Source organism: Scylla paramamosain, chromosome 12, assembly GCF_035594125.1.
Source record: "Scylla paramamosain isolate STU-SP2022 chromosome 12, ASM3559412v1, whole genome shotgun sequence".
Lineage (NCBI taxonomy): Eukaryota > Metazoa > Arthropoda > Malacostraca > Decapoda > Portunidae > Scylla > Scylla paramamosain.
In genome coordinates, this window is record NC_087162.1 from 22,447,948 (window position 1) to 22,470,447 (window position 22,500).

General features: G+C 36.7%; 1 protein-coding gene across 5 annotated transcripts in view; it reads right to left on the minus strand.

Moving 5' to 3' along the window:
• The window catches only part of LOC135105898 (glutaminase liver isoform, mitochondrial-like), a 94,185-nt gene that overhangs the window by 47,713 nt on the left and 23,972 nt on the right, over positions 1–22,500 (minus strand). For 2 of the 5 annotated variants that reach the window (XM_064014551.1, XM_064014556.1), the window contains exons 3-10: positions 18,835–18,922; positions 18,008–18,150; positions 15,426–15,533; positions 5,669–5,798; positions 5,100–5,227; positions 4,182–4,297; positions 3,516–3,637; positions 1,839–1,997 (exon numbers count right to left, since the gene is read on the minus strand). In XM_064014551.1, the coding sequence (XP_063870621.1) occupies positions 1,839–1,997; positions 3,516–3,637; positions 4,182–4,297; positions 5,100–5,227; positions 5,669–5,798; positions 15,426–15,533; positions 18,008–18,150; positions 18,835–18,922 (994 nt within the window). Of the gene's footprint in view, positions 1–1,838; positions 1,998–3,515; positions 3,638–4,181; positions 4,298–5,099; positions 5,228–5,668; positions 5,799–15,425; positions 15,534–18,007; positions 18,151–18,834; positions 18,923–19,403; positions 19,557–22,500 lie in introns of those variants that run through there. The other 3 variants (XM_064014555.1, XM_064014552.1, XM_064014553.1) reach the window with 3 other exon arrangements.

Genomic DNA, 22,500 nt, shown 5'->3' on the forward strand with positions numbered 1-22,500 from the left:
AATCTTGAAATACCTTACGTAGTTAAGAGCGAGAAAGAGAGAGAGAGAGAGAAAAAAAAAAATGCGCAGACTGGTGGGCAAGCAATTATAATGAAAGTGAGGACAGGCAGAGTGAGTTAGGCAAGGCAGCAGACATCCAGGAAGCGACCACCGCACCACGCCACGCCCCGAGCCTCTCTACTGCTCAATGGTAAAAATAAACACCAAACGATATATGAAGGTCAGGGTGTTGTACGTACGTTGCCGCCAGAAATATATAGAAAACATCTCATAAACATCTATTATTATTATTATTATTATTATTATTATTATTATTATTATTATTATTAGCATCATCAGCATTATATTTCATTATTAGCGGTAACGGTAGTGGTGATGGTGGTGGTGGTGGTGGTGGTGGTGCTGGTGGTGGTGGTAGTAATAATAGTAGTAGCAGTAGCAGTAAAAGTGGTTTTAGAAGTAGTAGTAGTAGTAGTAGTAGTAGTAGTAGTAGTAGCAGCAGCAGGAGCAGCAGGAGCAGCAGCAGCAACAACAGTTGTAGTAATAGCAACAGTAGTAGTAGTAGTAGTAGTAGTAGTAGTAGTAGCAGCAGCAGCAGCAGCAGCAGCAGCAGCAGCAGCAGCAGCAGTAGTGGTGGTAGTGGTGGTGGTGGTAGTAGTAGTAGTAGTAGTAGTAGTAAAGTAGGAGTTATAGTAGTAAAATAGGAGTGATAGTAATGGTAATAGTAGTTGTAAAATAGCGGTCGTGATGGTGGTGGTAGTAGTAATAGTAGTAGTTGTTGTTTTGTTTTCGTTGTTGTTGCGGTGGTGGTGGTGGCGCTTGCTGTAGTAGTAGTTACTATTACTTACTCTGAAGCAAAACGTAAGGAAAACACAAAGTACATAATTATCTTCACTGATCCTTCAGACACAAGTGGCATCTAACAGAAGTGTTCAGTGTCACCTATAATGATTTTGGATCTAATGGAGAGTTTGGGTTAAGCAACTGTTCGAACACCCGCCCCGTGAGACTCCTCCATGTAGTCTAGAAATAATGCGTAGATTAAACTCCCCCAATGATATGATCATCTCTAGCAATATGATACGATACGATACGATACGATTCTCTCTCTCTCTCTCTCTCTCTCTCTCTCTCTCTCTCTCGTCGGAACAGCTTGCACTGCTTCCCTCGTGATTCGCGTGAAAGGTAAACTATGTAAACACATCTATTTTCCTCCCCTTGATGTTTATCGCAATTAAAACGCATGCATTTCAACAATTAACATTTTTTTTTTTGTATTTCTCTGTCTTGAGGCGGCGATGGAAGCAGATGGGAATATGACATTTGAAGCACGTACTAACAAACAAATTAATGTTTTGACTGTATAGATGGCTGAATCACCACCTAACATACGAGAAAGAGCCACGAGAGACAATGATCACACGAGGCGGTAACAGCTCATTCAACTTAACAGAATATATGTTTGATATTACACGCAAACAACAGAAGATAACTAAGAAAGTCATCATCATTATCAGCAGTAACTAAGAGTCCACTAGATTAAGATTATCCACTCATGTCCGCTGCCCGTCTATTTCAGGCCACCCCAGCTAAACATATCTCTGCATCTAGCGCCCGGCAGATAATGGCTTCACATTGAGAGTGCCAGAGGAGCAAGCCAGGAAAGGTAAAACAAGGTAGGATAAACAGAAAACTTTCTTGAAATATCCCATTGCTATGGGAAGGTTTGCCGGACCCAGCGTGAAGCTCACCCTGCCTAGTTCGCTACCTTGCAGTGAGTGAACACGCGTCACTTGGCCACCGCTACTCTAGAATGACAACAATGCCACGTCACTTACCTGGAAGTAGAGGTCGAGGGAGGACATGAGATCACACTTGTCGGGGAAGCACTTGTTCTCCCGCATGTAGTAGCCCAGGGAGTAATTCCTGTCGGCGTTCTCTCGCTCCGACAAAAAGGTGCCGTTACTGAAGCCCACGTTCTCCCCACCGGCGAGACGCTGCAGCAAAACAAAGGCGGTGGGTTATCACCACACACAAATACGTGGCGCTAAAAACATTCACAAAACACGCTTGCTTACAGATAAATGTAAAAAAAATAAATAAAAATAAAGGCAAAAATGGTTATAACTGAAGTGTACAGCATGACATAGGGCTGCATTCTTTAACACTATTCTCTCGTTACGACTGCTTCAAAGACCACGCAGATGATTAGCCGGGTTCTCATGGGTGTTTTTCCTATCGATAATGTAATCATTATTAATATATCATTAGAATCACGGAAACGCCACTAGAAACCCTTTAACTCCCATAAGAGCCTGTTGAAAGTAGTGGTGACAAGGCAATGAAGTGCTTAAGAAAATAATCCATATAAAGTGAAGCATGGTTTTCCTGTAGTAGCCACCACAAGCCACGGTAATACAGCCTGACATCCACCTCCGCCTCTTAGAAACACCACTAGCACCGTCACCCAACTGCGATGAAAGCTGATCATATACTGATTATGTGCAAAATAATCAATAAGTTTTTATTTATTTACTTATTTTATTATTATTTTTTTCCGATACGCCACAGATATACAATACGATATAGGTCCTCGCTGCCTCTCTTAATGGCGCATGCGTGACACTACAAGCTACGCCTCTACCACATCGGCACTGTTAACAATTTTGTCAATGGTGTCCTCTATTCTCTTCCCACAACTCCTCGTGCCCAACCAGTGATGTGGTTACATGGGAAGCAGCATAGGCATTTATGTACACAAGGCTAACCGGAGACAATGTTGGGATCATTACAGCAAATATGGATATGTGATAATACTAAGTATTCAAGTTGGCATGAAAGTCATATCTGCACATAAAATATTGCAAATAGTAATCATAAAAGGTGGATGCTTAAAAGTTCTGCTTTCATCCATCTGTGTCAAGAATATTAAAGAATAATATACTGACACCATGAACTTTAGTGGGGTGATATCAGTGCATTGTGGTCCCCAAGGACGTTTCAACAAATTTTCTTGAGACTTGGAAGGTCAGTCTTCCTTGCTTCTGTTAATCACTAGTAATACATTTTTACCTCATTATGAAAAGTTTTTCACATTATAATTCCACATGTCTGGCCTACAATCACATTTAGGGCCTCAAAATGGCTAACCTTGCCTTTACTTCCAACAAGCAATATCCTTTCACTCATGGAGGAGTCAATGTTGTCTAATAATCACTTGTACTGATGCACCAGTTATGACACAGAGTACATCATTTGGTGGAAATCTCTGAACTAATGTGTTGACAATGAAATAGTGTGTTGATGTTGACAGAACTCAGCATAGAACTCTCAAGCTGGTCACTGGGTGCATGGGTTTCATTATTCACTGGACATGCAACTAGGGAGGAGTCATTCATACATACACAAATATGACATATTGGAGGTCAATGATCAAATTCTTCCCATGTATTCTGAACAGTAAATTCTACTAAATTTCAAGTAAGTTTACAAACCTGTACTAGCATGATAAATACCTTCATGTAACTTTGAACGAAGTCAAATTTTTCAGAGGAAGACATTTCAGGCTTGACTAGACAGTATAGCAGACTGTTAATGATGATTGATCCTGCATTCACTAAGGGGTTGTGAGGCTTGTCTGAGGTGGAAGGAAGGCAAAACATAAGACAATATTTAATGAAATTTTGCTAAGTCAGTATGATGTGTAATAAAGCTTTGGTTATCTTCAAAAGTGATCTCTCTTCTGATTTTCCATATAAATTATGGAGCAGGTAACTAAGGTTAGTGTATTATTAGCATATTGCTTTCATACTCCGTTTTATCAAAATATTACTGTGATAAAGTACTATTTGTATAGCATATTTCCCTGTTCAAAAATCAAAGTAGTTTTAGAGTAGTCTTATTCTATATAAGTTTATTTTTAGCACCCCTTTATTACTCAATCAGATGGCTTAGTCAAAAATTATGGAGACCTACAAAATATGTTATCTCAACATGTGCAAAATTACCTTAATTGTAAATCATTAACTCTGTTAGGACTTTCTTTTAATGTAAGATGGCCACTGGCAAGGGGCAACAAAATTTTTGAAGAAAAAAAAGCCCACTTGAGTGAGATGGCTCTATCATAACTGAGTGAAATGGGCCTAATTGTTATTGTTCAACCAGAATTCCACAGCACTCACCGTTATAGTCCAGCACAATGGCGTTAAACATGCGTCCACTGGGCTCTGTGCCAACGTACTTGTGAACAGTTTCATTTCCTAATTCATTGAGAGCAATGGCATATGTTATTGGCTTGCTGAGGTCACCAGAATATGCAAAAAAGGCAAAGTAAACATTATAATCATATATTAGCACACTTGAAAACTTTTACATGCTATAACAGGACACTTTGTAGTCATACAATCTATAAAATACAAATGTCTTACATGAGCTTGCTGTGCTGTTGGGAGACCTCTACATGAGTGGTATTTAAGAATAATCCACTGAATGCCTTGCCCATTCATGACATTTTAATTTGTGGTGCACTTTAACTCTTCTTCCCCACACTGTTATTTCATTATCCTTTTCCACATCAAAAAAATGTCTTTCTCAACTGCACATCATTCATACTTCATCTCTAATTATTTCATAAAATAATCTTCCTTGAATACTTTATGAAGTAGTCTTTCTTTATCCATGCCACTATGCCACATGCCACTATGCTACCCCCACCTCACCATTTCCTCAACACTCATTCTTCCATCTCAACCATTCTTCTTAATCCCACAGCCATTTTGAGGGTGGTATCTATACTGTTCTTATTCTTGACAAGTGTCCTTCATTGGTTTTCTGATTCACAACTAGTACATGTTAGTAAAGGTAACAAATTTTGACCTTTTCTAAAACTTTCCAAGTCCTCTAAATGAATTTTTCTACTCTTATACATGCATTACAAGATATAGATATATTCTTTATAAGTATTTCACAATATCTGTAAATGATATAGCAATGCAAATACATACATACATAGGCATGTTAACACTGGAGTACTTTGTAAAATTAGGTACATAAGTATGCATAAATTCATAAAAGTGCACAAGTGAAACTGAAGTACACACCTGCATGACTGCATGGTGAAATTGATGTTTGTGTCTCCTATATCATATCGCTGCCCATCCACGGTACACACGGACACACCCCATAGATCAGGGTGGAACCTGGCAAGCTGGGGAATGTATGAAGCAACCTGAGAAAAATACAGGGAGGTGAATGCTTGCTCCGCTTGATGACATCTGGAGTGACTTTAGTATCATGATATATCACCATGAGAACATGCCACTCATAAATGCATCACTCAGACAAACATATACATAACATTCTTTTCTAAAATCAATGTAAAGCATCTAGACAAAACAAAGATATTAGATTGAAAAATTGTTAATGGTTGGTAACATTCCTTTCTAAATTAATGTAAAGCATCTATATAAAATAAAAGTTGTTAATGCTTAAGAAGATTGCTGCTGTTATACAAAAATATTTGAACTAGATGCAGAAAAATTAATCTTGTTTCTTTTTAAGAAATATTCTAATGTTACAAATCTTTCACCACAAATATTACAGAAGAAAAGTTTTCTAGTCATCACTATGAGCTACACATGAAGTGACATATCATGATTATATACTCCACCTTGCCCCCTGTGAGGGTCTTGGCTGACCAGTAGAACTCTTCAATGTACTGTGTGAACTCATGCCACTCAGGAATGACAAACTGGTGCCTGAGTGCCCGAGATATGAGCACAATGTTGTCCTGTATCACTCTGGCAGGAAATTGAAAGAGTGGTATATTTATATTCTATGGAATAAGTATGCTGTGTGGGAGAAAATTTGTTAAGTAATTCTGAACTATGCTAAATTTCTTGTTGTTCTTAATGCATAACTGATAAAAAATAAATTATAATCCACCTTGCTGAAGAAAAATTATCAGTAATATTAGAAAAATTATATATCTAACACAATTTAACTTGTCTTAATGTATTTATCTACCTGTCTATCCACATATGTGCATATATGAATACACATAAACATTAATTAATGAGTATATATATATATATATATATATATATATATATATATATATATATATATATATATATATATATATATATATATATATGGAGAGAGAGAGAGAGAGAGAGAGAGAGAGAGAGAGAGAGAGAGAGAGAGAGAGAGAGAGAGAGAGAGAGAGAGAGAGAGAGAGAGAGAGAGAGAGAGAAAGAATTTATCATGAGGCTGTCAGTGCACCTAGAATACACTTATTCTTTTTTGTAAATATAATAAAACAGGTGTTATTAAAAAATTAGCCACAGCAAACCTCCACCTTGGGATACTGAATGCCACATGCAAACAAATTAATTTTATCTTGGGCCTGTACAAGGATCTCTTAATTATCTTAGATCGGTTCAAGTAATGACGTTTGTAGCAGTTCATGTTATTTTACTCTGATTCATCTTGATATATGACACATTTTTCTCATCTCTTATGTCACTGTCTTTTAGTAATTGCCTCTTCCAAGTATTAATGAGTGGTTCACTGTCTTTCAAATATAACAGATCCAAGACCTGTAGTTTTTCATCATCTGGCTGTGTGTGGAAAACACAAAGCTTGGAAGTACTGTGCTACTATGGTTGAATAATCATCATCTGCTAAAATGAGTAGGGACTGAGTCCTATGTGGTGTTTGATATCTCATCAGTAAATTTAAACACACAGTGTGTGTGTGTGCATGTGTGTGTGTGTGTGCATGTGTGTGTGTGTGTGTGTGTGTGTGTGTGTGTGTGTGTGTGTGTGTGTGTGTGTGTGTGTGTGTGTGTGTGTGTGTGTGTGTGTGTGTGTGTGTGTGTGTGTGTGTGTGTGTGTGTGTGTGTGTGTGTGTGTGTGTGTGTGTGTGTGTGTGTAAGAGAGCGAGATTAACATGCAATATCAAGAATAGGCATTATTTTCTTGACATGTGAAACTCAATGCATACAATACAGAAAAATGCTTGAATTCCAATTGAAAATTTAGATAGATCACATGAATTTTTCAAGTAGACATCAAATTTCATCTAATATATCTGACATAAATTAACAGGGAAGAGATAAAAAGTTAGTAGCATGTACTAAGATATCAAGACACTTATGTCATGGTCTGTGCTACTCTATCACCCAAATCTTTAAAATCTGATAACATGTAAAAAGAATAACTACTTTTGGGCAACCATCTCAGCACAGAGCCCAAAAGCAAACCTGTGCATGCACCACCTAGGATTACAAAACTACATACAGGTCTCATCATCCACAATAAACTAAATAATGTATTTAAAGATGCAAAGCATCTTGGAAGGGTTGATCATCATGTCAGGGAAACATGTTCTGTGCATGCAATATAAAGCAGGATCTTATGCAGGAGTGAATACACAATTTGGCTATTTTAACAAGAATAAGAGACACAAGATATGTAAAAAAAGGGACAATATAATGGAAAGAAAAGATCTTTAATACTGTTGTAACTTACATAAGTGTTCCAAAATAGCTGATATTTCTTTTTAGTGTGCTTAATAAAACTGCTCTAAAATATGACATAGGATTTGAGAAAATCCAGTATTACAAGTTCACTGAGGTACAATACTACAAGAAGAGCATTTTATGAAAACAAACCTTACAGTAGTCACCGGTCTTCCAGTATAATAATAATAGATATGTACCGAACAGTCTGAAGTTAATAAAATGAACCATATGAATACCTTTGTTATCTTGCTCACTATTTCATAACATGATGTATAAACTATGAAAATCCTTATTCTGAAATCACACACACACACACACACACACACACACACACACACACACACACACACACACACACACACACACACACACACACACACACACTCCTAAACTGGAATACGTGGCACCAGTTTGGGCTCCACATAGAAAAAAAGATATATGGAAACTGGAAAGAATACGGAGGATAGTGATGAAGCTGGTATCAGAATTGAAAGACTTAAGCTATGAAGAAAAACTTGAACAGATGGGTTTACCAACACTACAAGAGAAGAAAAAGAGGAGACCTCATAACAATGTACAATTTAGTAAACAATATAGAAAGAATAGACAAAAATGACTTGGTACCACAGATGGAGGAGGGAGAGAGACAAATGAGTGGGCATGGAAAGAAAATAAGGAAGAGTGGATGTTCAAGCAGCATCAAGAAATACAGTTTCCTGTATAGTACTATTGAAGTCTGGAATGATTTGAAGGAAGAGGTGGTTGTGGCAAACTGAGTACACATGTTTAAAGATAAACTAGATAAATATGGTTATGGAGACAGGATAAAATGAGCTTTGGCTTGTGCCCTGTACAATACAACTAGGTAAATACACACACACACACACACACACACACACAATCACATCACACCACACCAATTGCTTCTTAGTTCACTATAGTAACATCCTTGCCTGTCATCTGTAATGTTCCACTGGGGCTCTCCTTCCTCCATTTAGATAAATTCTGGTGATTCAGTTCTCCTTATAGTATGAACACATTACTGTACACCCCCATTTTCATTTTGGCCAAGTTTCTTCAGAAAGAGCATGAGGAGGTGCCCACACAAATCAGGTAAACGGAAACATGTTACGTCATTACTCCATGTGTATGTAGCTATATTACTTAATAAGGATCTTTAAGGGAGAACACAGAGAAAGCAGGTTTTTGAGTGGGTTACACATTCTAAGCCACCACAAAGAATAAGCCATATAAAAGAAATGTATATCCACAGAGTAAAAATTGGCTTGAGTGTGCTGACAGCTGTAGCCAGCACAAACTTATTTTCTCTCTTAAAATAATTCTTGCAGCTAATCTTTTCTGGCAAATATGAAGGTGGATGAGGAACTCTTAATCATGAAAATATTTAAAAGACCAGTGTGAGATAAAAGGTACAAGAAACATGCTAACAAACATGTAATTGCTAAATTGTGGCCTGAAATTAGCAAGGAATTTGATTGTGAAGGTCAAGTATGGTGATTAAAAAGATGGTGATATTTACCAAATTTTTCTCTCTTATACTCATACTGTATGCACTTGATTTCATGTCTTGTTCTTTTTTCCTTTTAATTTCTATGTGAAGGCTGTCAAGTACAATTACCTCATCATCAATTAAGGTTGACATCTTTGCTTTTCAGTTTGGTGGACACAACTGACAGATGACCTGGATGGGGTGACTCCGGTCATCTGCATCCGCTGTGCATCTCTACCAACCTTTAAAACTGCTTGGGTCAGAAAGCCTGTTTTCACTGTGCGTTCACCCTAATATTGCCACGAATGTAATGTCCCCTCGGGTCATTTGTAGAAACACTGAGAAATGGATCTGAGGACAAGATAAATCCATGAGACCAAAAAAAGAGAAGGAAAGTGCCTTATATGTTGGAACCATAATGACTGTCATATCCCAAGATCAAATTTTGTAGTCCTGGTCACTAGAACTTGGCAGTCTGAGGTTCATGCTCTGCCAGGAAGCAAAGGTTGTAACGGATGAGTGAAGATATTGTCCTCCTTAATTAAAAAGGTACTTTGCAGAGATAAAGGTCACACCCTCACACAAAAATCAAACTAGGTATATGAGCTTTAAGCTCTCAATGTGAGGGTATAAAATGAGACAAGATCAGTGTGATCCCTGCAAACATGCACACATACACCCACTCTAGTTGTCATTATATTATACAACTCATAGCTTTGTCAAATATTTGTCTTATCTCAATCAGTGTGTGTCTTATGACTGTCATAACACAGTGAAGGTTTATGGTAGTATGGGTAAATTTGATTTTATATTTTATCAATGATGAATCTCCTTTGCCTGACCACAAGATCAGAGAGAATTAATAAACACCTTAGCTTTTCCATCCACTACTGATAGACTTCCTAAATGTTGTCAGTCTACTATTCCATTGTGGAGCCAAAGAAAATGCCTTGATGTTGCAAATAAGTGAATGAGTCATCATCAATGAGAATTCCTCTCCCGTAAGTAAACTCTTCTAGCTTTATTCTCTCTGCATATTCCTGTATGTCATATATATATAATTATTAGTGGCTATTGGAAAATTTCCATAAAAAAAAAAAAATACAAAATTTCACATTCAGTGCTTCACTAAATTAATAAAAGAAATATACTGAGCTTTATAGGTTATCTCACATACATACACATAATAAAGATTAGTAGCACAGTGGTTAGCACACTCAGCTCACAACTGAGGCCCAGATTTCATGTCTCTGGCCAGTATGTCATCCCAGGTCACCTTCCATGTAGTAGTCCCCATTCACATGGCAAAGAATGAATATGATCTCAAGTCACACCAAGACCTAGCATCTAGCAATCCTGCTTTTGTGTGTGTGTGTGTGTGTGTGTGTGTGTGTGTGTGTGTGTGTGTGTATTTACCTAGCTGTAATTTACAGGGCCTGAGCTACACTCGTGTGGTCCTGTCTCCATATCTACACGTGTCCAATTTTTCCTTAAAGCTGTGCACACTTGTTGCCAATAATACATCTTTAGCTTGTTCCAAACTTCTATATTTTTCTGTGGGAAACTATATTTCTTTATGTTATTCAAGCATCTTCCTTTTCTTAGTTTTTTGCTGTGGCCTTGTGTGTATCAGGTATTTTCTACTTCTCTTAGCAGTAGTTTCTCATTATCAATTTCTTCCATTCTATTCCAAAATTTATAAATCAGTATTTAGTCTCCCCTTTCTCTTCTTTATTCCAATGTTGGCAGGTTCATTTCCTTTAACCTGTCTTCATATGTTAATTCTTCCAGTTCTCGGACCATCTTTATTGCCATCCTTTGTATCCTTTCTAGTTTTATGACATGTTTCTTCTTGTGGAGAGACCACACTGATTCAGCATATTCCAGCTTTGGTCTAATCATGGTGGTAATTATCTTTCTCATCATATCTTTATCCATGTAGTGGAATGCTGTTCCATTATTTCTCACCATTTTATATGTATCTCTGAATATCTTTTCTACATGTTTCTCTGACTATTGACTATCCTGTATTATCACTCCCAGATCTTTCTCTTCTTGTACTTTTATTATTTCTTCATTTTCCACTTTATATGTTCATCTTATATGTCACTTTTTCCATTTCCATTACATAAAATTTTTTTCACATTAAATTCCATCTTCCATTTTTTACTCCACTCCCAGATTTTATTCAAGTCTTCTAGTAGAATTTTAGTCTTTGTTGTTTCTTATGTCTTTGTAATTTTGCATCATCAGCAAACAAACTCATTTAACTCTTTACTCCTTCAGGAATATCATTTATGTTGACCAGAAAAGTACTGGTGCCAACACTGATCCTTGTGGTACTCCACTATCTACTTTTCTCCAATTCGATTTTACATATTCTTTTATTACCATTCTTATTTCTCTTCATTTTAAGTAACTTTCCATCTTTTTTTTTTTTTTTTGTGTGTGTGTGTGTGTGTGTGTGTGTGTGTGTGTGTTTTGGCTGGTTGTCTTCTGTCACTGAACTGATGCACAATCTATGCTGTATTTCCTTCTTGTGTAGTTTATTCCAAACTTTCATGTTTCTATAAGCAAATTCATCTTTCTACATTTCTTCAATTATATATATATATATATATATATATATATATATATATATATATATATATATATATATATATATATATATATATATATATATATATATATACACATAGACACACACACACACACACACACACACAGTAGAACCTCAGTTGTCGAACATCTCTCATTCTAAACTACTCAGTTTTTTAACAATAAATTAAACTCATAATTGCTTTAGTTGCTGTACCAAAATTCAGTTTCTGAACGAAGTTATTTGATTTCAAATACTACATGAAGTAGCAAAAGGTGCCATTTATTACTAATTTGTATTTTCTACAAATATTTCCTTAATTTTTACTTGTATATATTTGGAAGAGGGACACAGAGGGTAAGACATTAATTCATTTTTTGAAATAAGTTAAATGTGATCCCATTGAAGAAGTTGAAGAACCCTGATGTAAACAAACACTCAGGAGTAATTCTGAGCCTCTTGTGGCTCTCTCTATGACCCACACCGCCACAACTGCATTTTCCCAGTAGCTTTTCCCAGCAGCAAGTGAGTGGGTTGGTCCTCTCTGTGTCACTCTATAGTTTCCCTCACTTAATTAGTGACAAAGAGAATGCCTGCATGGTCTAAACAATATCTTTTGAAGAGTTCTGTCACTAAGTTCATTCAACATATTGTTTCTGGATAAAAAAAATTCTATGCTGGAGATGTTGCAGCGTGGCCATCTTAGCAGTGGGAGTGTCGATCATTACCCGCTAAGACATGGTGGACATATGTCTGAGAACAGATTAATCAATTTTACAATGATTGCTATGGGAAAAGTTTCAGTTTTTTAACATTTTGAATTTCAAATGGCATTCAGGAATGAATTAAGTTTGAAAACCGAGGTTCCAGTGTGTGTGTGTGTATGTGTGTGTGTGTGTGTGTGTGTGTGTGTCTATATATATATATATATATATATATATATATATATATATATATATATATATATATATATATATATATATATATATATATATATATATATATATATATATATATATATAAAAGTTGTTTTCATGTTACTATATTTTATGCTGCTGTATTCAGTTTCCTAACTCATGAAACAGCAAAAAGGTAGAAACTTTTACAAGCTTTTGTAGAAAAGCACACAGCACAGATCCTTTGTGGAGAAAACATAACAATGCATGCAACTGATAAAATAACAAACAACAAAGCCTAATGCTGACCTATGTAGTTTATTGATGAAGTATTAATGAGGGAGAATTCTTAAGGAGATGGTGTGAAGCATTGGTCAATGATAATGTGTTGTAAATGAGGAAAACCTAGGGAAGTACACCATCATTCTCATCAGCACTCTGAAAGATGGATTCTATATTAAAGCTTAACACTACATGGATCTGCCTCTGTCATCTAATGGTAACTTGCCATGATGCATCATTATGTACAATTTGGTTGTCTTGTTTTCAGTTCTCTCTTCAAAATCTCATTCTTATTTATATTCTTTTTATCCCTTGGTTAAATATTATAAACAAAATTTTGTCTCTTGTCTCAAATTACTGAGCAAACTTCACAGTCATTCCTATCTTCTTTCTCCTCATGGCCAAACCAACACAATTTTTCCATCAATATCGTCCCATTGATGAATCAAGTCTTCTCAATTCAAATTTTGAAGAGTCACCTCTCAAAGCAGTAGCAGTACACATCCATGAGGCTCATTCCAAAACCCACCATTTTCCCTTCTTTGTATCTTCTTTAACAACACAGGCTTCATTATCATACTGTACCACACTTCACTTCTCACATATAAAGCATACAGTCTACTAATTATATAAAGAGAAAAGCTTCCCACTCACAAAAACAATATAATCCTCTTCCTGTTCCCTGCACTCCCAACACTTGCTACACAGATACACTACTCAAACTAAACTCCACAGAGCTGCACCTTTTATGCACCCACTTGCTAAACGCAGCACAAGATAAGACTACCACCAAACTACTCCTTCATTCAACACACACACACACACACACACACACACACACACACACACACACACACACACACACACACAAAAAAAAAAAAAAAAAAAAAAAAAAAAAAAAAAAAAAAAAACTACTTGATAATGGACCACTGTCCATTTTTCTGGCCACCTTGGTTTTGTCTACACTTATTTCTAACGTTCTAGATTCAAGTTATCAGTAATCACAAGGAAATAATCTGTAACCAATTTCTCAATATAAGGTTAACTAATTATTAGCCAATGTATTTGACAGGATGATATTTCAGCCCAGTTGTATAATTAGAAGTCACATAATTAGGAAAAGTGACCTAAGGTAATATATTATTTACTACATGCCCCTTATCTTTGCCTTGAAAGTCTTTCTAATGATGCAAAAATTCCCTCCCATTTACAATTTCAGATCTATGAATGACAAACCTAGAATTACCAAATATTTGCACCTCTCAGGTGTACCTGCTGCCTTTCCTCTTCAGTTTTTAGTTTTGTGACCTCTCTGAGGCTACCTAAAGGTACAACTTAAATGTATTCCTCATCCGCTAATTTTTGAACTCCTTCTAATCCAAACATGATGTAATTTACTTACAATATTTTTACAATGATCCCTCAAACTATGTGCATTTTCACTTTCTTCTTTAAGGCCCCCATACTTAACCTTTAATTATAATATCAGTTACTCTTCAAATATAACACTAACTTTCCTGTATTTGAATAATTTACTATTCTATTTTATTTTGAATATCCTAGTATGTATTTCTTCTACATATGTTTTGTATGATATGTGATGAGAACAGCTGTGACTTGACTATACTGTACAAGCACTGACATAGACTTAGAAGCCTTAACAGAAAGTTCTCCTACATATCATCTCATCTGGTCAGGTGTAAGAAAAGGAGTTGGTGCAGCAGTTCCAGCTCTGCTGTTAGATCCCAATGTGATCACTGAGCATTGGTCCTCTCCTTCCCTGAGGCCTAGATGTTAAGAAATGAGAAAATGTTTGTGGGTGTCACTCTGAGTGTGAATTTGTTTATGTGGAAGCCTTGTCTCCTCTAGCTCCTTCACAGTGAATGTAAGTTTATTATGTAGATGAAATGACAGTGAAAACATAGTAATATCTGAAGTCTTAATTACATTTTGTCTCTATTGAAATGATCCTTCAAGTAGATTGCCAAATATACATAAATGTTTTTATGATTAGTGTTCTATATACCATAACCTTCTACAGTTTTATTTTATTATGAGATCCATGGAGCAAAATCTAGAGTTGATTAAGCATTGTGAAGCTGGGAAGCATTTTAACTGTACACAGTAGTTAATGCCATAGAATAAGCCAAGCAGATCAAACATAAGGTAGAGACAGGAGGTACTGTAATAATTAGTACAAGCAGCAAATATTGCCTAAACTGTGAGTTAGTGTCATTTGAATTTGAATTTGAATAGTAAGTTGAATTTACATCTAAAATGTTCATACATGATATTCCTAATGCCTCAGACATGCAAATATACTTCATTTATTTGAAGCTTCTGGCTTGCATGAATGAATGAGACAGTGGTATTTCTCAATAGATGGGGCTAGCTATGCACTTTAAATTTTATCAGGTTGTTACAAAACTTTCCAGTTCCAGTACATGGAAGTATGGTGTCCTGTGTAGCTGTTTCAAATGTCTTGATTAAACTATCCTCAATTCTACTAAATATGTTGTGTATGCTGCTGCTAAAAAGTCTCATGCAGCAAGTGTATGGAAACAAGCATTGCAGGTGCCAAAGTGAGACCCCTGTTGGCAGTCTAGTGCATACTTCTTGAACTGTTGTCTGTCGAGCCATCTTGAGGTCGGTGAGATGATGGGGACTGAGCGTCGAGGTGATCCATTCACTGAGGGACTCTGGGAACGACTGTGCCGATCTCTGTTTGTCACAACACAATCTGACATTTTAGACCACCGTTGCACAAGCCCTTCTCTGCCACTCTTATACACACACAAACACACACATGAAGCTTTTGTTTTTCCTTACAAAAATTGTAACTAAAGATTTTAACTTACAAACTTATTATACTGTATGATAACTGTTGTCAGGTCATGTATGTACAACATAACTGTTTCCCAAAATAAAAATGAAAAACAGGTTTTCCATATCATAATTTTGATTACATACAAAATCTGATTAATGTTGACAGATGCTAATACATAAGCATTCTCTCATTTAAATTAGGTATACCAAAATAATAATAGTGACTGTTTGCAAAAGTGAATTACAAATTAATATCTTACTGCACATTTAGCTTAGAGTAATTGCTAATTTAAAAAAAAGAAAAAAATTCAGTGGTCATAGTGAACAAGGAGACAGGAATGTAATCATTATAACCTGACAAATCAATCCATGAGATTCCTAACACTCAATTCCTCCCTACCACTCTTAACCTGGGTTGGCCCATCCTCAGAGAAGGCCAGTGTTAAATAAAATGCATGAGAATGAAAATCATATGGTATTTAATAGTATAAGAAAATATATAAATGAATGAAAATAAATGATGATGATGATGATGATAGTAATAATAATAATAATAATAATAATAATAATAATAATAATAATAATAATAATAATAATAACTGAATAATAAACAAAAGGAGTATTAAAGCCACTGTTATGCAAAGCTTTAGAACTAAAGCAATGTTAGTATTTAGGTATAAAACAACTGATAGTATTTAAACTGTATCATTACTAAAAGCAAAAATATGAGGATGCCACAGTTGAAATTTTGAACAAATATATTGCAGGAAGTCCTGTATGGTGTTCTCTCTCTAAAAAAAAAAGATGCATTCTAAAATTTCTGAAGCTAATATGGGCACTCAGTCCTAATGGAACTAAACCACAGCAGGAGACTGGGCATGCATATGTACACGTTGTTGCACACACACTCTCACACTACAGGAACTCATGCTTGTCGCACTGTGATCCAGAAGCATGCACTGCCTCTGTCTTCATCTAGTAATGTTATTAATACCACAGCCTTCTACATGAAGTTTTGGCTTAAATCTTCATTCTTCATTCTATGCAAAGGAAGTAAATTATCATGGAGGTGACTAAGGCTGAAACTATGAAAATACCTAAAAAACTTATTACACACTAGATGACTCACTGCAGAGTTAGCACTGCTATTTGCTAGAGTTCAGGTCCCTGACGATTATTTGCTTACCATTAGTACACGATTTTAATCTTTTCATATTAGTCTTAATTTTCACAAAACTTTACAATCCATCAAACTGCCCACATTAATATATATATATATATATATATATATATATATATATATATATATATATATATATATATATATATATATATATATATATATATATATATATATATCTTTATATAGGCAGTCACATCTGGCCTTGCTGTGGCAACCTTAATGTACCAGAAAAATACTTGCAAATAAGGTGTCCTTAAGAATATGCAAGAATGATAGGCATAAGTGAAATAAACACACTGAACTAGGAAAGGGAATGACTCCAATGGATTCACTGAACCTTCAAAAGGATATCCAGAAAATACTTGTTCCCATAAATAAATATAAATTGAGATGTCCATTCATGAAAAATTTATTTGATTATTCAGCTTAAAATAGACAATGATGTGGGTTTCTTAGAACTGTATGAAAGTAATGAACTCTATGACCAAAATGTTGTTGTCACATGTTTGGCACCTTTCCCTATTTACAGGTTTGTGTGGCAAGGCCTTAGTTGGCAGGTACACTTTGGGTTGCTGCCCACTCACATGACCTTGCTATCTTCTGTCAAAACTTATGCTTGGGTAAATATTCTACTAAGAGTGTATTTTCAATAATTCTCACAACTGTCCTCTCAACATGACATATGCTGGTAGTGATAGTTCAGTACTATGGTTGTTACACTTGACTGTGATGTGCACTTCATGTGGTAACTGCAAACACGTGTCTTCTGTATATTCCACGAAAAGGTAATATACTGAGAGCCACACAAGAACAAATGTAAGTTATACATGTTCATGTATAGCAGCTACTTAACATGATAAACAAAACCCCTAACCTGTAACCGATTACTTTTTTTACTCGTGTTTATGTATTCAAAACTGCGACAAGTGCTACTAAAGCTAACTTTATAATCCTGAGTCCCACCAGAAGCTGAAAAACTGGAACACTTTTCTCCTCTACACCTAATGGTGGTTTATGACAACCTTCATCTTGAAACACTATCCAGCGTCCTGTCTTACAACTGTACAAGCGTATACCTAGATCCACGTGCCTCTTTCTTGACCTTAAAGTACATCCTACTCGCTGTACTGCCTCGTGGGACTATCAGTGTCCATTGACTTAATGAGGACCAGTAGTAATGCCTCACCTCTTGAAGGCTGTCCTGTCCAGCACGGATGAAGAGGGCGGGGAATGGCGTGGGTCGTCCATGCTGGTGTGCACCTCCATCAGGTTGTTTCTCAGCTCCATCAGGCGAGGATCCGTCTTCCTCAGTCCAGTCTCCGCCAAGGCCTGCACCAGAGGGGGTCATGACAGTGGGATGATGGACAGTGTGTCTCCCTGCACTGTGAACCATCAACTTACAGCAGGCATTGGCACCTACGTGCTCATATGTCATGCAATGATGTGTCTCATCTCTCCCATGGCTGTTTAATACAAAGTATGTACAAATTTGCAGCAACTTATGACTTTAGTAGGACACATCCTTGCCTTTGATATACAGCTGTGTCAACAATATGATGTATAGCTAAAAGTTGAGTTATAAGTGTTTATATGATGCTAAAGCACACCAACCTCCATATACAACTTGACGCATGTGCAGTGTAGCAAATAACATCATGCATGGGTAACTGCAAGCGACAGTGAATAAATACCGTACAATAAAAAAAAAAAAAAAAGAAAAAAAGAAAAAAAAAAAAAAAAAAAAAAAAAAAAAAATATATATATATATATATATATATATATATATATATATATATATATATATATATATATATATATATATATATATATATATATATATATATATATATATATATATATATATATATATATATATATACGACCAATGACAGTTCAGGCTTCATCAGTAAGTCCTGCTGAAAGTTCTGTTCAGTGAGCGGGGCACTTAGGTATTACATGTATACAATCAACTCTTCAGGGCTTATCCTTGCAACGATATGGTGGTTGACTTACCGCCAGGAACTTCCCCATGTGGACGGTATTGTCGCTCTCGTCCTTGAACATGTCGAAGAGCTGGTCCTCCATGTTGACGGGCGGCACTCTGTAAACGGGCGAAATTTTGTTAATAAACACAATAGTCTCTTAAATTACAGTATGGATTGCTATAGATAGCTTCTGAGAATTTTTTTTTTTTTTGCTATCACTAAGAAATCGAGCAATGTTACTGGAATATCACATTATCTGTTCCAGTTTGCTCCTTGATTACATCATCTTGGCTAGGTTGTTCCCATAGAAAAAGATCGATCCACTGATCCAATGCTGTATTCAGGGAGTCATGCTTTAAATCAAAGATTCAAAGCTGCATGAAGCTTTTTTGAAAAAAAGAAGGTGAATTTGAATAAATTTTGGGACAGGAATTTGTGCACGTATCTGTCCCTTTCCCTGGTCCACTAGTAATCGTTTTTATTGAAGAAGTTCATAATTCACGCCGTTCGATATTCCATCTTGAAAGAATCACATGCAGCACACATCAAAGTAAATAATATACAAAAAAGTAACTCAATAAAATGCGTGTATCTAACCTTGTCAAGTCCCACACAGTCGCATACTCATAAAAGATCTCTGTGTCACGTCTACGGCTCTGCAGCAGTCTCTTACTAATATTTTCAAAGTCCAATCCAAGCATAATCGTTATAACTTATTTACATTGGCACACATTTCAAGCAGAGCCACATATGCTCATCCAATCCACCGCCTCCCTGCCACTACACACGAACCACTCTTAAAGAACCACGGTCGGCCTTGCCAAACACGCGCCTCTGACGGTGGCCTATTATTATTATTATTTTTTTCTAAGAGAGTTCTATGTTAATAAAAGGAACGCTAAACCTTGTAAAAAAATAGTAAATAATTACTTTAGGCTAAATAAAGTGTAAAATTTTTGGACGAAATTGGATTTTTCTGCCTAAAGTTGACACATCCTATCCCCACACGTATTACGTCCACCAAAGAAGCCTCCACACACCTCCTGACGCAGGCAAAATAACAGTGCAGTCTGGTAAATTGAAAGTTGTCCCACTTCCTGTTAAATATTAAAAGTAATTCCTTTACTCTGTTTGTCACGGAAAAAAAAAAAAAAAAAATTGTGGATGATTTTGTCTACAGCATGACAGGCCAAGTGCAACTTTATCTTTCTATTATGCAGTTTCATCACCAGCATCATTATAAACTGTATACGCTTCTTTAGCTTGCATCTATGTACGTCAATCGCGACGGACTAGCATAAGAAAGGAAGAAAAGATAAAAACAAAAAAGAAGAGGAGGAAGAGTACTAGATAAGGAGCATGAAAAGTCTACAAATTTGTTTATGATACTTATCAGCTCCTGGATTATAGAGGAAATTGAGTTGCTTGTTTCTCTTCCCATCACGCCATTAAATTAGACAGTTACTGTTTCTATTCGCCACGATAACCATCCGCCATTTCGCACTCCCTTCCCGCTGGCCACCACATAGCTTGTGCCCACTGGACTGCGATGAGATTATCATAACAACAGCTGTGTGCTTGTAATACTGATATCATAAACTTATTACCAGTGCCAGCGTCTGAGAGTCTAATGAGTGACGCAGTTCAGACATTCGCTATAAACCATCCTTAGCTGCTTGTCAGTCATGTCACTGGTGTTTTGTGAAAGGAAATTAGGTTGACAAGTCCTTTACAAGAGATGAGACGTGAAGCGGTCAAAGTCGGTATTTATTTTGATGCCAGCAATATTTAATCTTTCATCAACCCATATGGATTCACAACAGGACAAAAAACCTTCCCAATGGTTAGGAAAGAAAGGAAGTCACATACATTTCCTATACCTTGCTGCCGAGGGAGCTTTCGGTTTACAAGGTCACGACTCTTCGATTTACGCACCGTACTTGTTCTCTATTAGGTGAATATCAGAGACACCGTGGAAGAACACAAGTCCAAAATCCAACCACCATCAGAACTATAACATGTTTCCGGAACATAAAACAGCGATGCACGTTTTCAGGAATTCGCTCTAGTAACCTCAGCTGTAAAGAAAAGGTCGTGAAGACAGGCGCCAGCAGGTCCTGGCCCCCCAGCGTATTGGGGACAGTCTCGCCCACACAGAAAGCCAAGCGAGAAGGAGAGGGAGAGACGCAGGTTTGGCCAGGAGGAGACATTGGCAGGGTGTCATATCTTCCTATCCTCCTTGCTTTGATATACAAGACAGCCATTTCTTGTTCTCCTTATCCACACCTGACCTCCTTGTCGCGGCACTATAACACCAATCAACCATTCAGTCATTCGTTATCGTCCCCTTATGAATGTCGAAGTTTATATTGTATGTTCTATTAATATGAACGTGTACGTCAGTTGTCTATCGAGCAAGTGTTTCTCGCTTAAATGTGACTGTAATGGAAAATAAACATTGGTGTGGCAAGCCGGGCAACATATCTGTATCATAAAATACTTTGATGTGAATGATGATCCCTCATTATTTTCACCACATTATTCTTTGCGCGTCAGAGAGTCTTGTGAGCAAATTGCAAAACTCCTTCATTATATCACCCAATCCATCAACCCTTTACTTCAGATCCGTGTAAGTCCGTTATTCTGTTAAAATAGCTGACGAAAAAAATCAATAATATACGTTGTTTCGCAAATAACTCGCATCATGGCCAAGAATTTAATGAGATACAATATATCATAAACTTCAGCTTCGTTCCCTGAGCACTAATCAATTAATTCAACAGGCGGGAAAGGGAAAACTAGAACATGGAAAATGTCATTTTGATTAAGAAACATCTTATACTTTTATAGGAAGGAAGATTATTAAAAACTCACATCAGAGAGAGAGAGAGAGAGAGAGAGAGAGAGAGAGAGAGAGAGAGAGAGAGAGAGAGAGAGAGAGAGAGAGAGAGAGAGAGAGAGAGAGAGAGAGAGAGAGAGAGAGAGAGGAAGAGAGAGAGAGATAGAGGAAGATGAAAGTAAAACAAATACTGGGAACACAGGTGCTGGGTACCCTCAACAGTAATACCTGGTACACTCACGGCTCCCTCTCTTAGCGTGCTTCCTGCAATGCGTCACTGCCGGGCCTTATTAGCGGTGACGAGATGGAACACGGCATGAGTGTTAGGTTAAGCCCACCTGATGCCTTCTCTTCTCAGTAATCCTATTCCAGGAAGTTATTAGATTCTCCTTTTTTTTTTTTTTTTTTTTTTTTTTTTATGTAGGAAGGATACTGGCAAGTTTTGAAAACTCCCTCTGGATTTTTCTTATTTTTCTGTTCCTATTTTCGTCTCTTCAACTGATTCCGCTCCTCCTTGCCCGGGCCTCTTTCCAGAAGCATTTCTAGTCACTAAAAAGATCAGAGACAAAGTCAAGGGTGCTTAAGGCGCCTGCAAATGAAGTTCCAATGTCACAAAATCTGTTTGTTGTCTTAGTATAAATGTCTCCTTTTTCAGGACGAAAATAGTCAAGGCTAGGCTTAAAATACCCAGGCGTAGAGCTCCGTGTGATGGGATCTTACGACCCTCTGCTGCTTTCCTTTGTCTGCCTTGGATTGCATCACACATTTTACGTAACTCTTACTCGTACGCTCCTCTCGTTTTGTTCTTGCCTAATGATGCTGCAACGCGCTGAGCATCTTCCTCCCCAGATAATT